Source organism: Anas acuta, chromosome 8 (assembly GCF_963932015.1).
Source record: "Anas acuta chromosome 8, bAnaAcu1.1, whole genome shotgun sequence".
Lineage (NCBI taxonomy): Eukaryota > Metazoa > Chordata > Aves > Anseriformes > Anatidae > Anas > Anas acuta.
Genome location: NC_088986.1, coordinates 12,424,697 through 12,451,421, shown reverse-complemented (window position 1 = coordinate 12,451,421; position 26,725 = coordinate 12,424,697). Strand labels below are relative to the sequence as shown.

Sequence of the window (26,725 nt, the reverse complement as noted above, 5' to 3'; positions counted from 1 at the left end):
CAATGGCATTAGCATTGCTATCAGAGATCTGAGAGAAAAACAGTATGTTAGCCTTAAGCAGACAATGTTTACAGATGCAGCAATAAATTGTTTGCATTAAGAGCGAGTGAAAGTGGAGAAATTGAGCTTCATGCGCTTCCTGAAAATATTTTTCTTAAAGTTGCTTCCTATCAATTTAACTGTGATCGGATCATGTTTTGTTACCAACTGTTCCTATATATTTTAAGCAATGAAAAATTAGATAGAATACCAACATTTGCTTGTAGACAGAAGACTATTAAAAGCCTTACTGAGATAGTTTTTAGTTTTTGGATAACCAACTGCATAGGTTGATACGAGCCTAACAGTTTAAATGCAAGTCTGTTTTAAAAAAGAATAATAATAAAAGAACTAATGATCTTTGAAACAAACCCACAAAAGTTAGCAGTTATGTAATCTTTTATTGTTTAAAAACATTACACTGGGGTTTTTGAAAAATCACTGATAAGTATTTCCTTTTGCCAGTTCTATGCTTCTGGGATAAAGTAAAACAGCTTAAATACTTAGTGTTCATGCAAAATATACCAGTAGATTTACACTACTACACAGGTTTCCAGATTGTGTATTTAGTTTTATACTGTTACACAACAGTTGGTCTTCAAATGTGGGAGCACTATTATTCAGTTTTTCCTTTTAGTTCTTAACGTTCATTCCTTTTTAACCTTCAGTACTAAATTTCATACTGAGCAAGGAACCTGGACGCTCACACAGTTTGAAGGTTATTCTTATCTGATGCAGGAATGACAAATCAATGCGTATCCTTGCTTTCTTTAGTTGGCCCCATCAGAGAAAGAGATGATGCAGTAAGAAAGTTTTGAGGGGAAGAGAGATTCCAGCTAAAGTAGAGCATTAGTAGTCATCAGCTAGAAAATAAAAAGGGTTAAGAGAAAGATTAATAGATTTTCTTAATAGGAAAGATGCAAGAAGAGTATTTAAGAATTAAGTGAATTTGAAAACTAACTCTTACTTTCAATGGTGAGAATACAGGTGCTAGCAGATGTGCCTCTATTGTTGACTGCTTTACACATATATTCACCTTCATCTTCTGGGAAGGTTTCTGGCAAATAAAGGCAGTAAGTTTCTCCTCTTTCAATATATTGGTAGTCCTCAGAGTCCTGCAACATTTCCCCCTCAAACCACCATGTGACTTGAGGTTTTGGTTCTCCAGTAATTTTAACTGTAAATCTCACTGGCTCGCCATCAACAACTGATGTGTTTTTCAGTGACTTCTTGAACCAGGGAGCTCCAGATCGAGCTTGATCTTCCTCATCTTCACAAGCAGAACCGTTAATAATGCTTCCATCATCTTCTTCTTCCTCTTCCCTTTTCTGTTTGAAAATAATCCAATTTAGAACATTTAAAGTAGCAATGGCAGCATGACTGCTAGTCATATGTATTTGTTTACAGAAAAGCTATCATGTTTTTGAGAAGGGGAAATGCCACACCTATCCTTGCTAGATAGCAAGGACACTGAGTCTGGATATGGAACAGATAGTAAATGCTGTGGAAATTTGCTTTTAATGAGGCTGGAATCTAGGGAGGGAAATTCAGGCATGAATATGGATTCAATTTTCAGAATATTCAAAGGAAACTGCACTTTCTTTGCACTACACTTCTCATACTCTTCAAGAAAAAGAAAACACCAAAAGCAATTATACATTATTGCAGCAATTCACACCAGCTGTTAAGTATAATGTTCTTTTTATACTTCTGGCAGTGTTGCCATCAATGGTAATCAGATGCTAAGTTAAATGACATGTAGGACTAAAGAAAAGGTACTTTGTAATCTCTACCTTCTGTAATGCAGCATCAATTTCTTTTTGTTCAAACTGCATGCGTAGTAATTTTTGTTCTTCAATTCTCCTCTGTTCTTCTTCTTGCCTGGCTCTTGCCATTTGCTCAAAACGTGCCTTCATGTTTACTTTATGAGTAAATGGAGCCTCAGATTTCTTGGCTGGTCTCACATCTACTTCATCATCCTTGAAAAATAAAAATAGGACTTACTCATATATTACCTTTTCAACAGTTAAAACAATAGTACTAATTCTGTAGAGTAATTCTTTTTAACTGAACAAAGCCAGAGAGTCCTGTTATTTTTTTACCCTCCCTGTTTTGTTTAATGTTGGATTTAAAATGAAGTCTTAGTGATAATATCCCAGGTTCTGAGGTAGTAATTTCTATTAAAAAAAAAAAAATAAAAATAATTTAGAAAGAAAAAATGAACTTTGGTCTAATATTTTAGTGAGAAGTTTTTTTAAAACAGTTTCATGACACTAATTCTGTAAGGTAAGGATTCAGGGAAAGTTGGAATGCACATGTACAATTCTGTACAGTGAATTCAGATACATTTTCTATAATGTCCCACTCTTGATGTCTCTATGTCAGAAGTACGTATTAATAACACTGGAAATAATTATTTTGGATGCAACTCTCTTTGTTATATACAGAAGAGATTATTAAATAAAAACATTAAACTAAGTAACATAGGGAAAAAATGCAGGGTTTTTAAAAAATGTCTTCACAGTTGTAAGAACTGTCCCTTGGTGAATTGTTCTTTATACTCACTGCATACTTAGGGTTTACATTTCTGTACTGGGGAGCAATGTAAAAGTATTACAAAGAGCCCTACTAAGTACACATCCTTTCTCCTTTTGAGAAAGGACGCCGATCTTCATTACATTTCTTCTTCAAGAAGAATGGTCAGGCTTTTTCACTACTTTCATGCTTTTTTGTGCGCGCGTTGGTTTTTTTTTTTTGGTCATTTTGGCTTTTTTCTACTGCTAGTCTTATAAAACATTTAGTTTCCTTCCCTCTGGACAAGGGAAATAAGTTCTTTTGGACCTATGCTGTGATTCTCCATAGTACTATCTAAGGAAAAATTCTACCTTCTGCAAGAATCCATGAAGTACAAAAACAAGATCATGGGACTGTTCGCTTTCTTGTCACATCTCACACACCGCTGTATGAGATCTGTTTTCTTGGAAGTCACTGTTGATTTGGTTGTACAAGGTCTTTTCCTGTTTGAGCTACTTCAACTTTTGCTTTGTGGTCTTGAAAAGCAGGCTTTCCGATAAAGTCTCATGTCTGTTCACAGAATCACAGAATTTCTAGGTTGGGAGAGACCTCAAGATCATCGAGTCCAACCTCTGACCTAACACTAACAATCCTCCACTAAACCATATCCCTAAGCTCTACATCTAAACGTCTTTTCTGTGGATTGTTTTTGTCTCATAGTGTGGTTAGCTGGATTTGTGCTCCCTTTATGGAAACAACCAACTTAGTAAACTTTTGGAGGGTAGATGGTGGAAGGGAGATTAGAAAGGCAAAATACTTGCAAAAGTAATTTCAAAAGTGTTAGAAAAAAATATTTTATACATTAAAATCTTTAAATGTTGAATACTGTCTTGTGATGGTAAGTCCTTAGTCACTTTTATACGGTGGTGTTGTGCCTTCAACATTGCAGGCTGACCTCATAGGAATGTTACAGTGTCACTCATGAAATGAAAGCTTAAAAGGTTTTGAGCCGATACTCAAGTGGCTAACTACACTAGGTATGAACCTCAGAATGAGACTCAGATCAGGTTTACTACTGTAAGGAGTCTACTGTACTACCCCGTGATTGTGGTGAAAGCTGCTCCTGTTGGTGTCACAGGCTAGTGCTGATACACAGGTCAGACTGAAAGCTTCAGTTCTTGTTTACCTCCTCTGGAAAATAAAATGCAGTGATTCCAGATGGAAGCATATATAATTAGGCGTCCTTCCCTGCTTTAACAAGTGAAAATCCTCTCTCTGATCAAAAAAAGGCAAGTACTTGATCTCCAAATGGTACTACGGTTTTTATTTGGTTTAAATGTTTATGATGGAGAATGAATTAAGAGTTCAGAAGGAGAAGCAACTCATCTGACTTAATAGAACACACTCTAAAACATGAATGTTCTAACCCATCAGACTGTCAGGTTTGAGGTTGTTAAGATGCTAATTTGAAGACTTTGAGCAGCAAATTAGATCTGTGCTGGAGCACATGACTGATAGTGAATTGGTGCTGTTTCTTTTAGAGATGCTGGGGTGAGAGTTCCTCGTGCATCCAAGTGAAGCAATAGGAAAGTAGGGACAGAAACATTTTGGAAATGCAGCTTTGATGAAAGCAGCAGTATTGTCCAGTATCATAATTGTGCTAGTTAAGTAAATCATTAATGTGCACAGAGTTCAGCTTACCTCTTGAAATTTTTCAGCTTCCCTTTCTCTTATTTCTTCATCCATTGCTCTTCTCTTAGCTCGTTCTTCTTCAATCTTCTTCTGTATTTCTTCTTGAGACAATTGTCCTATTTTTTCAAACTTGCTTTTCAAGTTCTTTGCCTGAATAGAACCACTTCTTTTTAGCTTTATTAATTCTTCGTATTCTTTGCTTAGCTCAAAAGTTTCAGACTCTTCTTCCAGCTGTTCAGAAATAACATAACATGTAAAATGGAAAATACTGATTGTTGTTTACTACCTGTTCTCTCCACAGGTTGTGTAACTTAATATACTTGAACAATTCTTTTAGGTTGGAGTTACTTGAAATCAACACAGTCACCTTTTCCTTCTATATCTTTTTATCGCTATGATCAAGATCACTGAGTTTGTAGCACCTTTAAACTAGATACAGATTTTAAAGTATCTTGTTTTCTCTGGCTTTGCTTGAATACACTTTTTGTTCAAAAATTGCTCTCAATAAACCACCATTTAGAGACTCAAAGTCAGATACCTAACAATATAATAATCTCAAAGTTATCCTGGATCTGTAATTTACCTCCCTGACTTACTTGCAATGTCTTCTGAAATAGTTTTCTAAAATACAGCTACTCTGTTAAAGTTATTGCTAGATTTCTTTAATGCAGAAAAAGCAAATGAAATGCCAGGGTGTCATGGCTGAAAAAGTAACAGTTCTGGATCCTGTAGTTGAACCATGTCTGATGTTGTAATGGTTTATATTTTACATCCTCCCTTTATGACTTCTAATGGCAATAAGAATGTGTATGCATTTCAGTTGGATATCCCTGTCTCCCTTCTTCCCCAGAATGTAATCCAAAATTTACTTACAAAGTTCACAAGTTGGAGCCTTTACTACTTGCTCTTTGCTTACAAAAAAAAAAAAAAAAACAAAAAAACAAAAACAAGCAAACAAACAAAAAAATAATATTCAAAAGGGAATTAAAATTACCACCCACAACCAAATCAAATTGAAGCATAGAGTTCATGAATGCGATGTTCTAGTCATCTGGTATGCAAGGCAAATTTTGTGTGAGATTCTTAAAATCAACTGTGACAGTCTTCAAACCCTTTTAAAGTTTTCCTGGTATGTTAGTGATTAAAAATATGTATCTTATTTGTAAAATGTTGTAAAAGGATGTTTTTCAATCTTTTCACATAATACAAAAATTCTGGATTGAAAATCCCTTTTTCAGTTTCCAGTTACAATCTTAAATGTCAAAATTCTGTTAACTGAAATGATCCATTATATTTTTTTCAGAACATGCTTAACGTATCTTTTAATATACAAACCTCTCCCATTTCTTGTCTTAACTGTTGAAATTCTTGCTTTTCCATTTCCAACTTTTGCCTACGCTCTTCCTCTGTGCGTCTCTTTTCTTCTTCCATTTTTTGTCTCAGCATTTCCTCAAAATTAATTTCCAGTTTACCAGGTATGAGAGATTCTTGAGAAAATGTTTTAAACATCTCTGGTGATTCATCATCCAGCACCTGTTAGAAATTCAGACCATTAATGATACATCCTGAAGGTACATGTGATGAAATCAGTGTTGCTCAGACATTTCTAATGCTTGAAGATAACTGCATATTTTGCCACGCCTGCCACAGAGCAGTAAGATGTAATATGACAGCATAGGTATTGCTCTAAAGTTTTGGGAAAGAATGGGATTTGGGAAAAACATGTTTGGTTTTTTTTTTTTGACTTTAGCCCTTTCTTATTACAGTGCTGAGATAATGAAGGTGAAGGTGTTTTAAATGGGAGAGGGCGTGCTCTATATGCAGCTTGGTGACCTGAAATAATTCATTCCTGTTTATTTCAGACTGTCCCACAAACTGTTTGTGTTTAAATGCCATTGCCCTTAACACTGAAGTACTTCTAATCATCTAGGCAAACTGCATTAATTTTCTGTTCTTAAGCTCCAATAATACTAGTATTCCTAGTAAGCATAAATGAACAGAATTTTCTGCAAGGAACTCATGCACAAACTGAAGACACTAAATCATGTTGCCAGTTCATTGCAGCAAGGGTTTTCTCCTTTCTCTGTCCTTTTCCCAGGCCACACAGTAGGGCTGGCTTTGACTGTTGTTCTGTATAAGCTGATTGCTTATTTTTGGACCCATTCCTAAGAGGATATCAGGGCCCCAGAAAGGCTTTTTTTTTTTTTATTACTTCCAAAAGCAAGAAGACCAAATACTTGATCAGACTGAATTTGTCAAAGCATAACAGTACGAAGACAGTGAATGGTATGCTACAAAAACAGCCAGGTAGCATGACAGTCAGAGTTACACAGGAAGATTTTTAAAATATCTTCTTGATTATTAAAAAAAAAAAGTTTGTGTAGCTATGTAAACTTTTGTCACATTAACAAAGAGTGTCTCAACAAGAGCAGTCTGAAGACGTGTGAGAGGAGGTCAAATGCTGATGTAGACCCAGATGAAGGTGGGGCTTTTGGCACTATTTAGTCAGTGCTTGTTTGAAGTCTTGTAGCAAACGCTGCAGAGTCTGATGTGCCTTAAGTTCTAGGCATCCCTACCAGCCATCAACTAAATTCTAGAAAGGATTATGGAAGCCAAACTTTCATTTGAGAAAGTGTTTTAACTAGCTTTATAAAGAAACAAGCAAGCGTGTCTGAAAAGATGTCTTAGCACTCCCTTTTTCCTTTATTACTTACTAGTTGCTGCTATTGTAACTTGCACCTTTTACTGCTGTTTGTACTTAGTTCATACCTTAGTTCTTGACATACTTTGCCCATACCTGTTTTTATTTGCCACAGCACTTTCAATAGTTTTTCTGGCCTAATCGCATTCAAAAACTCTCAGTCACTATAGATTTCTTTCAGATTTTTTCCTCGGAGTAAGCTTGCAGTTGGACTTCCGCCTCACCATTCATTCCATTCTTCACTCGTTTTGCATAACACAAACTTATTTGTAGAAATTGTCATGGAGAAGCAGAGTCAAAAAGTGAAGCTGTAAACTATTTCTTGTAGTGAGGCAATGCATAGCTAGCTGTGTATTTTTTAGAAGGTAATTACATCTAAGTCAGTAAAGGAATGTCAGTGTCTCTTTCTGATGTTGTATTAGTTCATATGCTTACCACTTCAAGATGACACAGAACCTAAGTGAATAGAAGAAGCACTAATTCAAAATTTATTAATACGTGTATGTATGAATTAAAAAAGCTGTGCATATAAGCAATGAGTAGCATATGTGCATCTGAGTCGGTAAGTTATGAAAAGACAGTAAGTGAACTTACTCATGGTTAAAAAACACGGGGAAAAAAATCAGCTGAACTGTATGTTACATAAAACCCTTGTTTAGTAAATATTTTAGCCACGTTTTGTGAGGTGAGACCATGGTTTGGTTGTTTTTTCTACAAATTGGGAACAGATAGTGGTGGGAAACGGTCCTGTACTAGCAATAGCTTACGGCTCAGCCAGCCAATTTTCAATGGGCAATGCTGATTGATACAAAGTAGAATGGCTTTTTGTTCATACTAAGACAGGTTCTTTACGCAGTCACTAGTAGAAGGAGAATGACGGTGAAGAAAACAAATGCTTCAGTCCAAAAGGGACTGAGTTTATGGTGGAAAGCATGAAAATATAGAGTAGAAAAAAATGTAAAATAGGGAGATCCTTGCAAAAGGTGGTAGCTTTTGTGCTTTCTAGTAGCAGTGTTCCTACTCCTGTTTTTTTTTTTTTTTTTTCAAAAAAGGAATTAAAATGAATAAATGTGGAAAAGGTTCTTAAATAACTAAATTTAAATGTTTAAAAATGAATGTGAGGTTTTAGAACATCTGAAAGAGATGACTTCTTGACATGCTAAAAAGCACATCTGTGCATTGCTATTATATTGTGTAGGTGTGGAAAACAGGGAAAGCATGGGCTTATATTTTCTATTAAAAGAAAATGTAGTACTCATATTCAGGATGTTAATTAACAGAAAAAAATCCAAACACGTATATGCTGAAAACATATTCTGTTAATTGTTTAGACTACTGAACTTCTTTACTCTGCTGTTACAGTGCAGTTCCAGCCTGTGCTGCATCTAATGGATTAAACTGTTAAGTCAGTGAGATTTCTCTGGCCTAGACACTAAAGTTCTTATTACATTGAGGCAGAAAAAGGCTGTTCGCAAGAAAACAAAAAACAAAAGGGCAGGGTGTGAGTTTTTTTGTTGTGTTTTTTTTGTTTGTTTTTTGTTTTTGGCTTTTGAATTGTCTGCTGACTTTTCATAAAGATTGTAATGGCAGAAGTCCAATAGCACTCCTTTTTTTCAGATGTAAGGTACTGTGTTCCCTCTTTGGAGCTGTGGACAGACCACAGACATTATTTTATGTAATTGTTTACCAGTACAATATCAAGTACAACTTTATGTTGTGATTTCTCTTGAAAATTTTGGAGTAGAGGTCTTGTCTTCAGCCCACTTTTCAGGCAGAGGTGGAGCACTGCTAGCAGTATTAATAGTCATACAAAGCCTTAATTTGCCTCACAAGTAATTTGCCTCACAAGCATTGCTTTGAATTATGAAGAAAATATTTTATTAGGCATGCAGTTTCTCTTTCTCAATAAAACCACACAGGGGAACGTAGATAGAGACTGCCAGATGGGTGAGTTGTTCCACAGTTTTGCATGGTATGTCTTGTCCTTCATTTTGAAACAAACAGCACTTGCAATTTTAGTTGGTAATGGTCTAATTTAACACTGTATTTCCTAACATCCATCAGTAAGTAACTGGCTTTTATCAAAAAGCATGCTGAAACTTCAAGTTAGTGCAAGAAATATGAAGAATACTGTGAAAAGCCCCATGCTGTTTTTTTTGTTTGTTTGTTTTGAGTAATTTGGTCAACACCCTCTGAAATTAGGTATTTGTCTCTGTTTTCAGGTTGGGTCAGTATGTCAATCCTTGCTCTCTGAAAATTTATCTTTGATACAGTCTTGGTCATTGCATGTCACAGGGATCTGATCCAGATCAAAGTTCCATATTAAGAACTGTTCTAACAGTAAATTCCACAAGTAGCCTTTTTGGTTTCTCTGAACAAGTAATGAAATACAATAAAAACATCAATTACCTGACTTCAGCTTTTTCATTTTTTTCTTCCTAAAAGGCCACAGATGACTACAGAATTTGCACTTGCACTGAGCATTTTTCTAGCCTGGCATTAATTATACTTAAGGAAGAGCTGATTGGTAGGCACTCTTTAAATGCAGGGAGATTAACTTGGACAAGTGGAGCTAAAGAAACAGGAATTCCTCCCCACCCACCCAACCGAAAACAAGAGCCTCCTTCCGAAGTCTTTCTGCTTTCCATGTAGCATTATACTAGCAGTAGGAAACACTATCTGTTTTTGATTAAATTATTTGAAATGCTTTCTAGGGTTTCTGTGGGGAGATACTGCTGTGGTAATGTTTGTTAAGCTACCTATTAGAAGGTAGTGGGGTGAGCTAATTAATGAAGGAGTAAAAACATATGCCTAACTCTGTATGTAAAGCTTTTCCTGGAGCTGCTTTCTAGTTCAGTTTGGAGACTTAGGTAAAATATTAAAATAACTAAATACTAAACAACGTGCCATACCATATTCTTCCTTGCTTCAGCAAATGCCCGTTTCTCTTCTTCTATGCGTCGTCTTGCATCTTGTTCTGCTTTCCTCTTTTCCTCTTCTCTCCTCTGTCTTTCCATCTCCTCAAAACTGAGCCTAAGTTTACCAGGACGGAATTCTTTACCAGAACTTTCAGATTCATCATCATCACCTTCATTTATCTTTAGAGAACAGGAAAAGGAAAAAAATAAATACCTTATCCAAACAAACAAAAAATTCTTTGTACAGTAAATGCTCCATTAATTAATTCTATTCTGAACTCTCATAAATGCTTTCTTCTCCTAGGGGAAGAAAAATATATAATTGGTTTGGTTCCTATAAGAAACCTTTTAAGCTTGGTTTTAACCAGGGGAGGGAGAAGAGAAATGTATTTCAGAATCACATATTATTCTATAATTTCTTTAAATCACTTGAAGTTGTAATTTGAAGTACAATATGTTATCAGGAAAAGGCTAAACAATTAAGTATCTATTTTGTGGTTTCAAGGTTGGATTATTTCCTGTGAACTCCTTATTAGCTTTCTTTACATCATTTTCATGGAGCTTTATAGTATTATGTTATTTACATATAAATTATTTCCACCAATACAAGTATCAGTTTACAAAATGTTGAAGTCTTATAGCAAAACTAAACTAAATAACATTTTGTTTTAATCCCGACTGACATTTTTGTTTCTTTCCTTTTTAGACATTTAATCATCACTGAAGAAAGGGAAGTGAAATTCTTTACTATTGCTTATCTCCAGTAAATACTATCCACAAAGAGAAGCCTATGGTTTGTAAACTGCAATCAAGAACAAAAGAATCAACTATCTAAAGAATATACCTCGGAGTACTTAATTTCTAATGGTGGAAATTGACTGGGAACTCTCAGAGTATCCAGCTATCTGCTTATTACAAGCAGGCCAGGGACTGGTATGTTGGGGGAATTACAGCAAACTTTTATTTGGAATTTGTAGGGTTAAAAAAAAAAAAAAAAATTAAAGGAACAGTTCAGCAGTTGAGTTCCTTTAAGAAAACTTTTTACTTCAACTTTTGATAGCCACTGGATAACTGATAAAACTGCATGGTAGAAAAAGACCGTGGGGGTGTCTTGTTTTTCTATTGAATGTGTAAATTCAGTTGTCACAGTTATATTACATGGTTAATAAATGCAGATATTGAGGGGTGGGAAATGTTACTGTAGCATTTCTAATTCAACAAAGTTCTCTCTTCTTTCTTTCTTCTTCATCTTCACTAGTATCCAGTAGGAACTAATGGAAAGTTAAGTGATTTTTCAGTGTGGGTGGGAGGAACTATGATTTTGGGATCTGTCTAAACCTAAAGCCCTCTCAGTTTGGGCCAGCTGGGAATTTCAGTGTTTCAGCTTTCTGGATGTTCTGTGAGGGTGGTTTGTTTTCCCTTGCATATTAATTTCTGGAACGTTCCTGAAATATAGTCAATATAGTGATTTTGTTTGTCCAAGAATGGTCATTTCTATTTATACTTCCTTCTTATCTATCATATTTCACATGATATCATATAAATATGGGAACAAGAAATAGTATTCTGTTACTACCGAACATTTTCATAAAAATTGGTTACTGAGATGTATGAAGTAATATTAAAGATGAAAACAGACAACTAATTTTCTTTTTGAGGATTTACAGCCTCAGGTACAAAAGCTGATATGAAAACGGGTAAGATTGCTGACAAATTCAAAACACAAATTTCCTGTTTTTACTAAAATAATGTCTAGAGAATTACACCAGGATGGTTGCTGGACTAGAACTAAGATCAGAAACATTTCAAAAATTTATGGTGATACAGTTTCCAGCTTGAAATAGAGTTAAGCAGCGAGGAAAATAATCGGATGCAGGAGAAAATGCGAAGACATATTGTCTGTGAAAATTCTGTAACAATATATATGAAACATAAGTTTACCATTCGCTGTCTAGCTTCTTCAAAGGCGCGTTTTTCCTCTTCTAAACGCTGTTTTGCTTCTACCTCTGCTTGCCGCCTTTGATTTTCCTGTCTCTGTCTTTCAAGTTCTTCAAATGTTACTTTCAGCTTACCAGGAGACAGAGGCTCTGGTGATTCATTGTCTTGATTTTCACCCTGTGCAAGAAAAATTAAATAGTTACATTTTAAATAATACATACTTATTTCTTAGCTATTCTTAGAGAAGTAGTTTACCGTGACAAATGAAAGGCACTTGGTTTCCTTAAGGAATTGTTTTTGTTCTTCATATTTTGGCTTCATTTCTTCATCCTGTCTGTCTTTTTGTTCTACTCTTTCTTTTCCTGTGTTTTCAAAGTTTATTTTCTTCTTCCCAGGTGTTTTGGTGGGTTTTACAGGTACTACTGTAACCAGCAGTGAATCATCCCCTTCCTGTCCAAAAATATATTTGTTATATTTTTGTACAGCTTGACTTCTAGGCAGACTTCTTTCTTAATGAAACTGTTGTTTTTACCTGTGTGAACCAAAACTTCCTAAAGAATTACTTACATTAACAAGAATAAACTACTTGTGACAGTTACTAATTTCTTTGTAATATCTAAAGAACATCAAGACTGAATTATATTTTCACCATAACTGCTGGCAAACTCTTTAATTATTTGTAATTGAATTTACTTAATTTCATTAACTCAGTTATAAATATTCATGGTTTGGATAAAAACAAGTTAAATTTTGAATACATAGAAATTGTAGTTGCAGTCTACTTCCAGTCTTGTATTTCCTATGTAAAGGATGTACTGTGGTTGAAATAAGCTAGTAGTTTTAGAAATAGGTAATTTGCCAAGCAGGTTATTTTGCTTTTGAAGGATGCTGCTGCTTCAACATTATTTTCACAACTTATTTGCCAAAATGTGCTTTACCCAAGTTTTTTTTCTTTAACAAAATACCATGACTAACAAGGATACTGTCAAATAACTTAAAAGTAATGTTAGTTTGTTTTTTAAACCATAGTAGGAACGTGATTTTCCTTTGTTAGTGACAGATAAGACCTTTTTAAAATTAAATGCTTATTTGCAAGACTTAAAAATCTAAAGCTTTATGTTAAATTAGTCCATTAAAAAAAAAAAAGACTAAGCAGTTGACTGCACTGTTCAAACATCTGTATGCTGACAGAATCCCCTTTTAATGTCAAGCTTAAGGCAAAGAGCTTTATGATGATACTTTCCAAAGCCCAAGGACTTAGAATATCATTGCCAGTGTGCCTCAAATCATTCTGGTGGCTTTCAATATTTGCATTTGAGGTGCTCTTCACTTTCTTAACCACAAATTATTCACAGTTCAGACTATTTCAAACTTAAATAAATTGACTTCAAGTGCATATATACGCTATTGTATGCTTTAAATTTTCTTAGCTCCCTGGTTGAATTATAATTAAGTACGTGTGCCCTTTTCTAACTTTTCCCAGCCCATATTACAGTAATAAAACAACGTGAATAAAAATGTAGGTGAACATTTCTTTTAAAAAAAATCTGATTACCTCTGCTGCTGATTCAGTTCCCGTATTGTTTAAGTCATCAATCTATTAAATGAGAATGTCATATGATTACATTACTTTGGCTCTTTGCCTTAGATTTGCAAACAAAGAACTGGAAATTCTTTTTTGTATCAGTGATATGTATGTAGCACTTAAATTCACAGAGATGGTAATGATTGAACCTTCGTTGGAATACTTCAGCTAGATAGCGAAGTGAGAAAGAGGAAACATGACAGCAAAACATGAAAATACAGAAAGCATGTTAAAGCATTCTTAATGCTTCAGTGATGAACCAAGAAGAGTGCTTTAGATGTCCATTCTTCATGGGAGCATTCCACAATTGTGTTAAAACAAAAAAAGCAAGAAGCAAGCTTATTGATTATTTCTGATATAAGTGATACTGTCTTCCTCTCAACTCCATGCAAAAAGTCTATTGTATTGATGCCTTAATATAATGTTAGTTTTATACAGTAACATACGACCTTTCACAGTCAATTAAATATACGACAGATTAAGCTGTACTTTTTAACAGGAGATTTAACAATGCTAAAAGTCCCAGCAGAAAATTCTCTCCAAGTCCTTGTTGAAAATTGACTTCTAGAGCACTGTTTCTTTTCTTACATTTAAAAACCAAAAAGCCTAAATTAAGTATTCCTAGATTTTTTTGTTAAATAAAGATTTGCTTATAGAAATAGTTATCATTTAGATGATTATTCTCACTGCAGTATTTGCAGCACTGAATAAAACTTGAAAAAGGAATTGAATATGATGCCCCAGTGCAAAATTTTACAGAAGACAAAATCTGCTTTATGAGCATCAAAAATGTTGGAGTCTGTTCACATATAGAATATTAAATAACAACATGCATTAAATTGCAATAACAATTCACAAAGTGACAATGGAATAAAACATGATCTGAATAGTCTTGATTTTTCCAGTGTTAGTATCTTCATATTTTGGCCTGACAATGTCATTTTCATACATCTTGCCTCAGTTTATCTATCACTGAACTGTATTCACTAATTTAGAAGCAAAATTGTCTAAAATAACAGCTGGTAAAAGAAATATTTTCAAGTTAGGTAGTAAATTCTATAAACTCTTACATGCCTATGACACCAAAATTTGTGCCTTTTTCATATTCCTACCACATTTATGCCTGCCTGGTCTTATTTGTGACTTAGGCTTAAAAAATTGTTAGCCTAAGGATTGTTAGGAGAACCTTTATCTTCACTTTCTTCCCCACTTCCATCCCATACAGCATCTCCCATATAAAGCACTACTATCAAAAATCTTAAGACCAACTGTTTCTGCTGATGAATACAAAACTTCATTGTGCTTGTTTACAATTATATCCTATTTTGATCAGATGAACATACCTCCTGTGCTTTTTTTGCTAGTTCTCTTTGAATTTTTCTTTTCTCAATCATATCTTGTTCAATTCTGCGCTTTCTTTCTTCTTCCGTTCTTTTTCTTTCTTCTTCTTGCCTTTGCTTCTCCATTTCTGCAAACTTGCCTTTAACAGTTCCTGTGAATATGAAATACACAATTCAGGAGGTAGATCTAATACTTAAGTAATTAATTATGTGGCCTTTAAATTTGGGCCTCTCTTACCTATTAGCTTTGGAACGTAACCCTTGTCCATCTTAGATGATTTTGTGTCATCATCATCATCAGATGCAAGCAGTTCTTTCATCTAGTTGAAGAAAAAGAAAGTTAACTGTCTTTATATCTTAAATAAAATTCCAACATGGTTATATTAAAATAATGTGAAAATATTTTCACATACAATATTCAGTATCAAAATAACACAAAATATTTGCAAAGAAAATAACCTCCTGCTTTCTCCTGTTCCATTCTCTCTCTCTAACATATTGTTCTTTTCTTCTTTGCTTTTCATCTCTAGATCTCCTTTGATTTCTTTCTTCCCTTGCTTTCTGCATAGCTTCAAATTTATCCTTTACATCACCCTTGTGAAGCTTGGGTACATAGGATTTTTGGACGGGTTTAGATGAAGAAAGCAGAATCTTGCGAAGATACAGAAGAAATGAAGATAAGAAAAAGAAAGTTGAAACAGATGAACAGAAATAGATTGAATTAGAAAGAATGTAAGAACATAAAAGTACATTTGGGATTATGAACTCTGTGACACTAGCCATCATCTATATTAAGTATTTGTAACTAAACAGTAATAAACATGAAAATACCACAAACATTCAGCTTCGTATTAAACTTAGACTATGAGTAACTGTAATGAATACTAATTTCACAACTAAGTATAAGAGCTACATAAATGTACACTTTCAATCTCTGGATTTAAAAATTATATACAGATTTTTATTGTTGCTTTGAAATCATAAGTGTTCAAAAAAGTCTTTCTACCCCTAACACCACATTTAAAAATTGTAAACACACAGATGTGATAAAATATGCGTGCATTTTTCTGCAATGCTTCAGCATCCATATGTAGTTATATATGGTACTATTAGTTCAGTTAAAACTTCCAATATGTTATATACTTAACTTTTTTAATATTCAGAGAAACTCAGAAGTCCAGTGATATTATAAAGTGTCAAGATCACTGGACTTGCAGGAATCTGTTACTGATAAAGCCAACAGACTTTTTTTGCCAATGCTTAATCTGCCTGTGTCCAAACAGTAAGAGAAGTACCTACTTAGAAATAGTAGGAAGATTTTTCTCTTTTTACTGCAATCACTACAGAAAAGTATGTCAATACAGTAGCACTGAGAAAAATGGCTGAAAATATTTTGTGGTTCAAATTTTCAACCAAACCAATAGTGGGTGGTGTAATGATATATTTGCTTTTGTTCCTGTTACTCAGTGAATCAAAGCATAAGAATAAATATTTTACATTGCCTCATATTAATTAATTACTTAAATAGAAAAATTCTAATTTTATAATAAGATGTAAATGATGCTCTGAATTACCCCACAAATTTAGAGTTTCCTCATATTTTGTTTGTTTTGCATTCTTCATTCATTTTAATACCAAGAAGGTATTTCACACATTCCATCAAATCAGGTGGTCTTCCTTAAACTACTCTCAAATACCCTTCTAGTGTCTTAAAATAAAAACAATTCTAGCCAGACTTACAATATAATTGCCTTTTGCAGTTGTTCATAATTACTCTTTTTAAAAGCATCAATTGCAAATTACTATGTTCCTTTGATTACTTTAAAATTGGTACATACCTCAGTTTTCTGTGCAATGTCATTCATGGCTACTGTGTTCTGCTCTGCACCTGGTATGTTTAAGTTTCTACCTTAAACCTGAAAGAAAAAGTTATAGTTAGATTCTTGTCCTTTTAAATGATACTTTTACCATTTTCCTGTAAATAAGTTTGCAAGGGCTGAAACTGATGTATTACAATTTCGTTTGGTCCTTTGAGGCTCCTGAAGACAAGAATAGGTTCTAAGTATGCACCAATAATTAAAATAACAAGCTTATGATTCACTATTCATGCTCATAACCCTTCTATATAATCCTAGGTACTGGTTTTTAATTTCCATTTGGAAAAAAAAAAAAAAAAAAAAAGAAAAAGAAAAAAGGACTCTAAGCCAAATTCTGGCTGCCTTGGCTGGTGTGTTATGAAACTGTTTTTCTCAATACTCATGCTAGCAGAAAGGAATGTGCTTTGCACCTCTGCCGCTCTGCTTCGGTCTGATGTACGAGCCAGCAAGCTCAGGTTGCAAGAAGCCTGCCGAACACACTGGCCAAAACTCAGCCTCCTGGAGATGCTGCCTTGCCTTACAAGGGACGGATGGTCAGTGGCTGCAGGGAACATACCTGGATTTCAGAGCTGCAGCTAGATCTGCTGCCTGCATGAGGTCTCTGTGACTCTCAGCCAGGCACCCCTCTCAGCTCTTCAGCAATTACAGAAACGCAGACCACTTTCCCTTCCCCTATTCTAGGAATAACAAGTGCTAAAAGCTGTGAAATGCATTAGGTGGACCACATACACACCTTAGAAAATCTATTTCTAGTACTTAATTGTGGCTGGAACACTGCATTTTTCAAGAGAAAAATGTTTTAAAATTTAAATTACACTATAGTTATTACAAACCTAATGGGAAGGCTCTTCAAGTTTGAAACAGTTGGGTTTTTTTGTGGTTTGGTTTTTAATCAAGACTATCAGAGCTGGGGGGGAGGAAGGCAACCTGCCCACAGGTTTGCACTTGGGTAGCAAAGCAGTACCTAGCCTTTAGCTAGGTTTTGCACCTAACTTACCTTGTGAGGCTACCTGAGACAAACAGCAAGCCATGAGAAGCCTTCAGCAACTACCTGCTAACATGAAAAGCTGTACAGTCCACAGTGAGGGGAGAAAACTTCTTCCTTTGTCAGAGCACAGACAGCTTCTGGGCAAGACGTGGCTCCAACAGAAGCTGAAACTATGCAGGGAAAACATAGAGGGTGGAGATTGGGATAAAGTTGAGAAGGACCAGAAAAGTGAATTAGTGAAGAATGACAGCGTGAAGGCCGCTATTTCTTCCCATGGAAGGAAGGGAATGATGGTACAGTGGGAGCTCTGAAGGGGAGAAAGCAGGAATGGAAGGAGACTGCAGGAGACCTGTGTACCCTGTGAATGCTGAAGAACCGCTGCATAAGACAAACAGATTTCCCCCACAGATTTTAAGACATTTTTGTAAGGTTTAAGGGAAAAAAAAAAAAATATATATATATATATATAAGGCAAAAAGTTACAGTTTTAATGATTCTAAGTTCATACATGACTCCAGTGCCACTGCTGTCTGTGCTGTACCAAGGCACAGGCAAGTCCCAGGCAAGCCTGAACACTCGATGTGCTGCATGGGGTGCAAGCAGATGGACTCAAAGGCTAGAGGTAAAAAGGCTTGAAAAGGAGCTCTCTGCTGGAAGGGGCTTCTCGCCTGTGGGTTAGAGGACCTGAGAACAGGGCATTTCATATGTAAAGATCTTATTTATAAATAGTCTGTTCCTAAATCCCATTTTAGCATTTCCATGCCATGCTCTTACCAATGTTAACAACTGTTCTTACCTGCCTAAGTCACACCATGTGAACCTCCTCGGCAGAATGCCGTGCAAGCACTCACTGCTCCATTACGGGTCAACAGAGAAATGATATGAAGAAATAGCAATATTCCATTCTGGGTGTTGGGGCTTCACAAAGCTGTTACTCAGACTTATAAAGAGGAATACGTGAGCCTTCCCTGCTGCAAGAAAGGACGTGAGCTTCCAGCTAATATTGAACTTTTGACTTAAAGAAAACCAAGAGCTATTTTCTTTCCTTCTAAATTCTTAATTTTTTGAGGTAGAAATTGGATAAGGGAACAAAGATAATAAGAAATTGTGTTTGGGTCTGATAGTGCCACGTGCCATGATACTAATGTGATGTTCAGTCAGTTCCAAGTTCACACGTGCAGGAGGAAGTTACATTCATTGGTAAATTTAGTGCTGTCTGAACAACATAAAGTTGTTTTCTTTGCCATGCTTTGTGGCCTGAATACAATGAAAGCAAAGGCTTGAACTGTGGTGATTGTCCCAATCCTCTGCCCTCACTGATGGTTTCCCTATACTTCAGTTTCATGGAACAGGAATTTATGACAGTGTTTGAGCTTTCATTCTGCTAAAAGCAGCTTTTAAACCCTGTGTGTAAAAATGGTCATTTGTTCCTTAAAAGTTGTGCAACCCAGGTACCTGGTTTTGATTTGTAAGCTTAAAATAAAATCATGGAAAATAAACATGCCTTGATGACTAATCGCTGTTAATTTGACACTTTCCTTTATGGTGAAGTCTCATTTATTCACTAGTTTTTAAATTCAGATTAGCTCAAAGGAATGAATGATGAAAGACAATTACATTAGCAGGCATCCTAATCATATGTCCCCTGAAAAGTCAATTACTCATTGCTTTTATATGCAGTTTTAATGAAAATTACTCATTATTTTTAAACCTGGATATAGTGAATTCCCAAAAATGAAGTATGAGGAAGACAGGGACAGAACCTGTAAGTGCGTAACCTTGCAGGCTGCAATTTTCTGCCACTGGGGTCAGCACAATCCCTTATCTAGATAACCCCCGGTTCATGCCAGCTATTTTTTCATAGTATCTATTCTGAAATGACAAAGCTGAAGACAGTCCAGTTTGCTCTTCCTGGGAGGCCACAAGGTTTCATCAGATCAGGAAAAAAGACTGATTCAGAAGGAACAGAACAATTCTACATGTGGCCCTAACTTATACAGGATGTACACTGCATACATATAAAATTTGGCACCTTTTCTCTTTGTAATCTCCATTTCTGATCTCTTTTTCAGTATTGCCAACAAAGGTGGTAAACTGTAATAGAGGTTTCAGTGATGTTAACAAGTATTCCACCAGAAAATGGACAGCAAATATCCTTATTGCATTTATGCCGTCATAGATCTGTTCAGTAATGCAGAAACATACATGTATTTATCAATATGGTCTGAATAAATCAATGATAAGGGTTTTGTATTTCATTGCTTATCTCCCACTCCTTAATATAAATTTAAAATATAAGCTTAATTATAATAGGTAATTTTGTTTACATCAGCTTGAACAAGACTTTAAGATGAGAAAAATCACAGCCAAAAAATGTAATAATTTTAAGAAGTTCTTGCTGTGTCAGCCAAAAAGTGTTTTTCCTTTGCTATTTATTTGCAATACCATATGTATGAAGTTTTGAAGGGATAAAACCTGGGATCAGATCATTCAGCTAGATGAATCCCACACAAAAACCATGTATGAAGTAGAAAGAAAAATCTCAGGAGCTACTAAAAATTATCTAGTACTAAAGATAATGTAAGTGCGATGTCACAAAGGCATGTGACCAAAAAGGGTAGCACTCCCTGTTCTAGAGGCCAAACCACCGTTTTACAAATTAACTGAATGTGAGTGGGATGTAATAAGAGCTGGAAGGTTCTATTTTGGTTTTATTCAATCCTATAGCAAGTATCCTAACCCACTATCATTGAGCATTTTGTAATCCTAATTTGAATTGCATGGTATGATCCTATAAAATTATGCTTCATAGAACTGCTCTGATTATATCAACTAGTTCTCACTACTTTCCTGCTCAGTGGAAAAACAAACAAATAACAATCCATGTTCTCTACGGTGTGATGTAAACATATTTCACTTATTGTTATTCCAGCAAAAATTTTTAAATAAGTCTTTCAGCAGACACTAAACTGACTGAAACTTTGTAGCTAAGACTTAAATATTACTGGCAAAACCATAAACAACTAATCCCCAGAAAATACTTGTTTCCTGAATCAGATTGAACATTAGGGCTGATAACTGTAAAAATAAAAAAATAAAAATAAAAAAAAAAAAACACTTATTCGAATAGGACTATATGACTATTATCAGAAATACGCTAATGGCTCAACTATACCTTATTTTTAGACCATGTGGAACAGAATCTCCTTTGCTTTAATGTGTAATAACTTATTCCTGACATGTTAAGGAAAGCCCCAAATTTGCAATGAGTTTGGGATGAGTTCAGAAACCTTCCTGTGGGTCATACGTTGCTGAACTGACATCCCCCACCAGCCAGTGCCAGGCAGAGCCATAGCTCAAAGCCAGTATGATTCCATGAAACGACTACATGGGGGCGTTTGTCAAGGTGGGAATAGCAGGGCATTCCTCTTTTAATTAAACAGGCTCAGAGTTCTCTCATTCTTAATTATGAACAAATTATAAATATGGGAATTATGTGCTGTTAAAAATAATGAACCTTAGGAGCTGCCTTTGTATTAGCTTTTCAAAAATACACCAAAGCCATAAATGGTGCTGCTGTAGCTATACAGAATGAATGAGATTCATAGATATCTTGGGATGTTTTTCCAAGCCAGAGCAGTCACAATATATGAAACAAGAGCATTTAGCTACCAAGCCCTGCCTTGATTTACAAATCCCAAACTCTTCAAATTCAGCTTCAGCAGAGCTGTCTCTTTTCAACTGAGTATGTAAAGTCACTCCTCCCCCAGTCGGAGCTGACAAATATCTCATCTGAGGACTGACAGGAATCCAAGGCATTTCAGCCTGTCACTTGGGGAGCCACAAACACAGAGGTACTGAACATTAGGTCCTACTTAGACTGTTTCAGATCAGCAACAGTATGTTAAAGTTCCGTTGTGTCTCTAAAGGCAGCTAACTTTACAAGCACCCTTGTGGTCTCAAGGTCCCTATACACTTTATTGTGCATTTGTGTACAGTGCTACTGCATTTGGATGTCATTGCAAGCTTTTAGCTTACTTCACATGTGCGTAAAATCCTCCCTGTCATCAGTATGACCTTAAAACTCGTTAAAACTCTTTGACTTCTAAAAATACAGAAGCTAAATACAAAGTTTACTGCATGAATCCATCAGAAAACAAACTATGCATTGGTACAATTCATGCACTGGAGTACCCAGGGCAACAGGAGACCTCTTAGCCTTAACACACAGCTGGAGCAGAGCAGTAAGTCCCAAAGTTCATCTCTTATAAGGAACGATTGCATTTCACCCAAAGTGCTCCTGGGAAGGCATTGCTAACCTCCCCCATAACAGCATTCCCCATCTATAGAGCTTCACCTTAAAGTCTCTTGAAAACTGCAACTATTCCAAAGCCTGATGCATTTATTGTGTGGAATTCATCATACAAAGCAAATTACGAGTCTGAGACCACAATTAGATTTTGATCTTTTGGATCAACTTTATCTTGAACCTTTTTGATAGCTCTAATTACCTGAAGCCCTTGACAGTGTTACCAAGGTTGCTGGAAGCAGTGAGACCTATCCTCAAAACACTAGTCTCAAATATTTTTAAAAAGCACAAATAGTGGAAGAAATTTTCCTTGCAAACTCCTATTGTCTGAACTTCCAAAAAAATCTGCCAACCTATCATGTTGTGGGCCTTCAAGATGGCAGATAAGTCTATGCCATTTGGAATGCTGCCATGTCGGCTATTACTTCAGGGTGCTCTCCAATTTGTTGGCTTCACCTAGCTGTTAATGTGCTTGAAGGTTAGCCAGCTGGCTCCAGTACATTTTGCAACTGCAAGTCATCCTACCTCCACCTTTGATGCTAAAAGATATGGATGTAAGGCAGTAGGGCCTTACTAAACATGAGACTGCCGATGCCTGCATCCTCATCCCTCTCCACGTCACCTACACCTCCAAGAGGAACAGCAGCAAGCCCTTCCCTCAGGGACCCCTCGAGCAGCCAGCTTGGGAAGTCCTAACACCCACAGACCATGGAAGAGTGTCTCCCTCATCATCTGCTGATCGCTTTGCACAAAGTATGCGGTAGTAAGTTCTCCAACCCAAGAAACTTTGACATGCTATTTTCTAACAACAGCAACTTTTAAATAAGATACTATCTTCTTACTAATTCCCTGTTGAGAGAAACTAGTTGTATTTTTATGTTGTGTATGCAGATAGATGTATCTGCTTGTTTTGTAATAAGCAATTCCCCACAGAATTCATCTAATAGAAGTCATGCTTATTTTTTGAGGCAACAAGGGCCTACTTTTGTATGTACTTGCTTCAGAAGAGATTTGTCCTCCTACTATGAAGCTGTTAAAAATTTTAAGATACAGTCTAGTCTTTTACTTCCCGAGATCAGAAAGGCTCAGGAAATGTTGCATGAGCTCCTCACTGAAGCTTCACACTCAGAAAATTCCCAGATTGTAATGCTGAATGTTAACTCTGATCAAGAAGTGAATTGCGATTGTTACTAGGTGGATTTTTTTGCATATCCACTCTCATCACCCTAACTTTCACCTGACATCACTATTTTTTTTCCTCCACATTTTACCTTCCCTATGATTAAGAAATATCTCAGGAAATGTTAAGTCTGATGTTTTAATGTTTTTACTGAAAATACTAGGCTGTATTTCCATCTTTAGAAGAGATCTGCCTCAAGATTCTCCCAGAAGGGAAATTAAACCTCCAAATATGATCAATGGTTCCACTTCTGAAACTGCATAGAAGAGAAAACGCCATTGTTAGAGTGGCTTGACTGACTGTAATGCAGAGAGTGATCTCTCAGAAGTTTCAAGTGAAAATTTAATACAAAGCCAATAATGCTTAGAAAACTATGCAACAGATTAGAAATACTCTGGGTTTAGGGACTTTAAAGAGAAAAAAAAAAAAAAAAAGCAGCTTACCCATTAACAGCCTACATATAAGATAACAGCTCCAGTGTGATATGTCTTGATTTGCTATGATCATCACACTAAATATTCACAGTGACCCTCTAAAGCCCTACTTTAGGCAAGATAAGCTACATGAATGAAGAAAAAACATTAAGAGGACACAAAAGTTTTGACAGCTCAGAAGTCCCCAAAATCTACTTCCGTAAGTGTAATTAATTTATATTTCTTAAAAGAGGACAGCGTCCAGAATTGATCAAAAAATGTCATGCAGTTTTAACCAAATAAGTAAATAATAAAAAACTAGAAGCTCATGATTTTCAGTGGAGAAGTTAACATTGTTACATGAGACACAGAGAAATACAAATGTTTTCCTGAACCAAATGCTACTCTGTACAGATGGGAGTACGAAGCCAGGACTTAAAATAAAAGTCTTGTTGCTCTGCAATTCCTCCTTTCAGGAGGCCCCCCTGCTGTCCTCCTGGCTACTGCGAGTTATAAATAAGCCCACTGCAGCACGGTCTGAGTTGCGGTTACCATCTGTCTCCTCTTTGTGATCTGCTTGCAGGGAAGACTCCATTACACAAGAAAACCATACTGTGAAACTTGGAAACTTACTACCTGCAGCCAAAGCACTTCAGGAGAGGAAAACACAGTCCACAATGCTAAAGTATTTAAAGAAATATGAAATAGAACTGGAAAGAGGAGAGGAAAGAGAGCCATGCTCATCATTTCTGGCCTTACTGCAACTTGTCTGGTATGACATTACCAGTTGTTGTACTAAATTACAGATACTAAAATTATCAGGCACAGAGGAAGATCCTGAACTGGCATGAACTGTCAGCTCCGCTGAAGCCAACAAGTTATGACAATTAACAACAGCTGCTTAAACATTACATTTTTAAGAATATAAAATATAAAACTATTTCTGCTCAGCTGTATTTAACTAATGAAGTCTTTATTATCAAAGACTAAAATGCTTACCAAAAATTGGCCCAAGTAATTCAACTTCATCTACTTTTTTTTCCTCCATTGTTGAATTTATTGCACTTCAACATTCACTAAAAGTCCCCCATTAAAGCAGAACAGTCTTTATGCCACTTATAAAAATCTATTTATTAGAAACTATTTTGTCTATTTATAGAACTATAAATACTCTTAACATGACACTGCCAGGCAGTCCAACTGCTGTGCTAAAAAAAAAAACAACACACGAGTAGCCCCTCTCTATGGAAGAGGTCTGCTTCAATTCTTTAATCTTCTTGGGTACTATTATGGGGCACATATGCTCCCGAACAAATGTGGTGGGGACTGGGAGACTGGGGGAAGCCCTGTCAAGACCTTCTGGCCCCCGATTTCACATCCCAAGATAAGATAGCTTGGGATCCTAGTTGTGGGGGGCAGTAACTGTGAAGACAGATGCCCAAGAGAAAAACCAGTGTACATCGCCCCATGCCACAGCTCCTGAAACTCCCATTGCATCCCAGCCGCTGAAGAGAAACAATGCCGATGCCACAGACAGCCCCGCAGAGGCCAGGGCGCTGATCCATGGGATAAAATCCCGGGTGTGAAGTTTGATTGCAGTTTGCTTCTTCCCTTCTCAGAGGACAGCTCACAGCCTATCCGCCACTTCTCCGCCATCCTCACGGCTCCCCCTGCACGGTGCAGGTCCCCAGCCGAGCAGCCCGGCCGTGCTGGACGCGCTGCGTACCCCGTACCTCCGCAGCGGGACGAGGCTGCTCCTCCCGGTGCCGAGCTGCTCCTCCAGACACGAGCCCTCACCGCGGTTTGGCCCCGTCCAGCTTCCAGGTCCCGTCCGCAGCTTGGCCGTGGCAGCGCTCCTCGTTAAGTTTCCGAGCAGAACATGCGAGCGCTGCAGTTGCGGCTCGTCTCGCTGCCTTGCCGAGGAAAGCGGTCATTGAAATATTCCAGATGCGGTGAGAGAAAGTGTTCCTTAGGCATGTGTCTTGGGCTGCCCACCTGGTGCTTGTACTTCTCCCGCGTTCTGTGTACGCCAGACAGCCTCGTGTATTTCTGTGCAGTCCTTTAAGCACTTGGCCCTCCTCGAAGACTAATTATTATTTCCCAACTTCATTACACGGGGCATTTTTCCAAGCGACCTGCTAGGGTCCGGGAGCTACGGCAGACAGCGCTAAGCTCGATGCCGTTTGCTGACCAATTCCCAGCCCAGCCCAGCGCTCCGGGGAGCGCTGCAACAACCGGCTCCGCTACCAGAACCCCTCAGCACCTGAGGCGCAGCGGGGCACGGATCCCTCGCCAAGCGCCGCGGGCAGCAGGGGGCCGCCGCCCGCCCGCCAGGCCGCCTCACGGCGCCCCCTCAGGGCTCGGGACGAGCCGAGGGCCCTCAGCGCCCCGCCGCCGTCCCCAGCCGCGCCTGGAGCCCCCGGGGCTGCCACGGGGCTCGCAGCCGCTTCCGTGGTCCTGAGCCCGCAGCTCGGCCCCGACCCTCGCCGCTGTGCCGCGTCCCCCCCCCCCACCCTGGGTCGTTCGGCAGGCGCCGCACTGAGGGCGGTGTGAGGGGGCAGCCGCTACTCCCGGCTCGGCGGGGCTGGGGGAAAGCGGCGCCCGCCCGGGGGTCTCCCGCCGAGGCCGAAGGAGCCTGTCCCGCTCCCTTCTCCTCCCTCCCGGCGCCGGCGGAGCGGCTCTTACCTGGGCGCGCTGCCCCTTGGCTGCGGCTCGCTCTGGTCCCGGCGGGCGGGCGGGGAGCGCTGGCGGCTGCCGAGCGCCCCTTGGCTGCGGCCGCGGCTGCGGCTCCGCCGCTGCAACTTGCCATAAAAGTCGCGGCGCGCAGCCGGCGCCCGCATTCCAGGCGAGCCCCGCGCCAAGGCAGCTGTCCCGGCTCGTCCCGGCCCCTCCCGGCCCGCCCCAGCCCCTCACAGTAGCGGGGGGCGCAGCCCGACCCCGCCGCCGGCTCCCCGCGCCCTGACTGGTTTGTGGAGCCACCGACACCCGTGGGGCGGCCGCCCCCTGCCAGCCCGCTCCCGGCCGCAGGGCAGCGGCACGGCCCGGGCAGGGGCTCCAGGAGGGGCTCCCTCCCCAGGGTCTCCCCCCTGCCCGGCGCCACGCACTTACGGCCAGCGCCGCGGTCCCCGCCGCCAGCAGCTGGCTGAGGCCCCGCAGCGCGGAGGTTTTATAGCGGCCGTGGTCAAGTCCCGGGTCGCTTATGGCACAGGGGGAGCAATCAGCTCACTAATA

At 38.1% G+C, this 26,725-nt stretch overlaps 2 protein-coding genes across 22 annotated transcripts in view; one reads left to right on the top strand and one right to left on the bottom strand.

The window, feature by feature from the left end:
- The window catches only part of FUBP1 (far upstream element binding protein 1), a 36,976-nt gene extending 25,644 nt beyond the window's left edge, over positions 1-11,332 (top strand). For all 12 annotated transcript variants that reach the window (XR_011099092.1, XR_011099091.1, XR_011099089.1 and 9 more), the window contains one exon: positions 10,571-11,332. Coding sequence is in view for 7 of the 12 variants with exons in the window: in XM_068691049.1 (XP_068547150.1) it covers positions 10,571-10,588 (18 nt within the window). In the remaining 5 variants the exon portion in view is untranslated. The remainder of the gene's footprint in view (positions 1-10,570) is intronic.
- NEXN (nexilin F-actin binding protein) lies at positions 421-26,725 on the bottom strand. Of its 10 annotated transcripts, none has more exons than XM_068691058.1 (14): positions 26,603-26,725; positions 16,566-16,643; positions 15,187-15,378; positions 14,966-15,047; positions 14,731-14,879; positions 13,358-13,399; positions 12,058-12,252; positions 11,806-11,979; positions 9,859-10,044; positions 5,581-5,778; positions 4,255-4,476; positions 1,833-2,018; positions 1,007-1,367; positions 421-902 (listed from the first exon to the last, which is right to left on the bottom strand). In XM_068691058.1, the coding sequence occupies exons 2-14, from the start codon at positions 16,590-16,592 to the stop codon at positions 889-891; spliced, it is 2,028 nt and encodes a 675-aa protein (XP_068547159.1). In that variant the 5' UTR covers positions 16,593-16,643; positions 26,603-26,725; the 3' UTR covers positions 421-888. The 10 variants fall into 10 exon arrangements, with proteins under 10 accessions (XP_068547159.1, XP_068547158.1, XP_068547162.1 ...); XM_068691057.1 differs by lacking the exon at positions 26,603-26,725 and adding an exon at positions 26,180-26,343; XM_068691061.1 differs by lacking the exon at positions 26,603-26,725 and adding an exon at positions 25,228-26,100.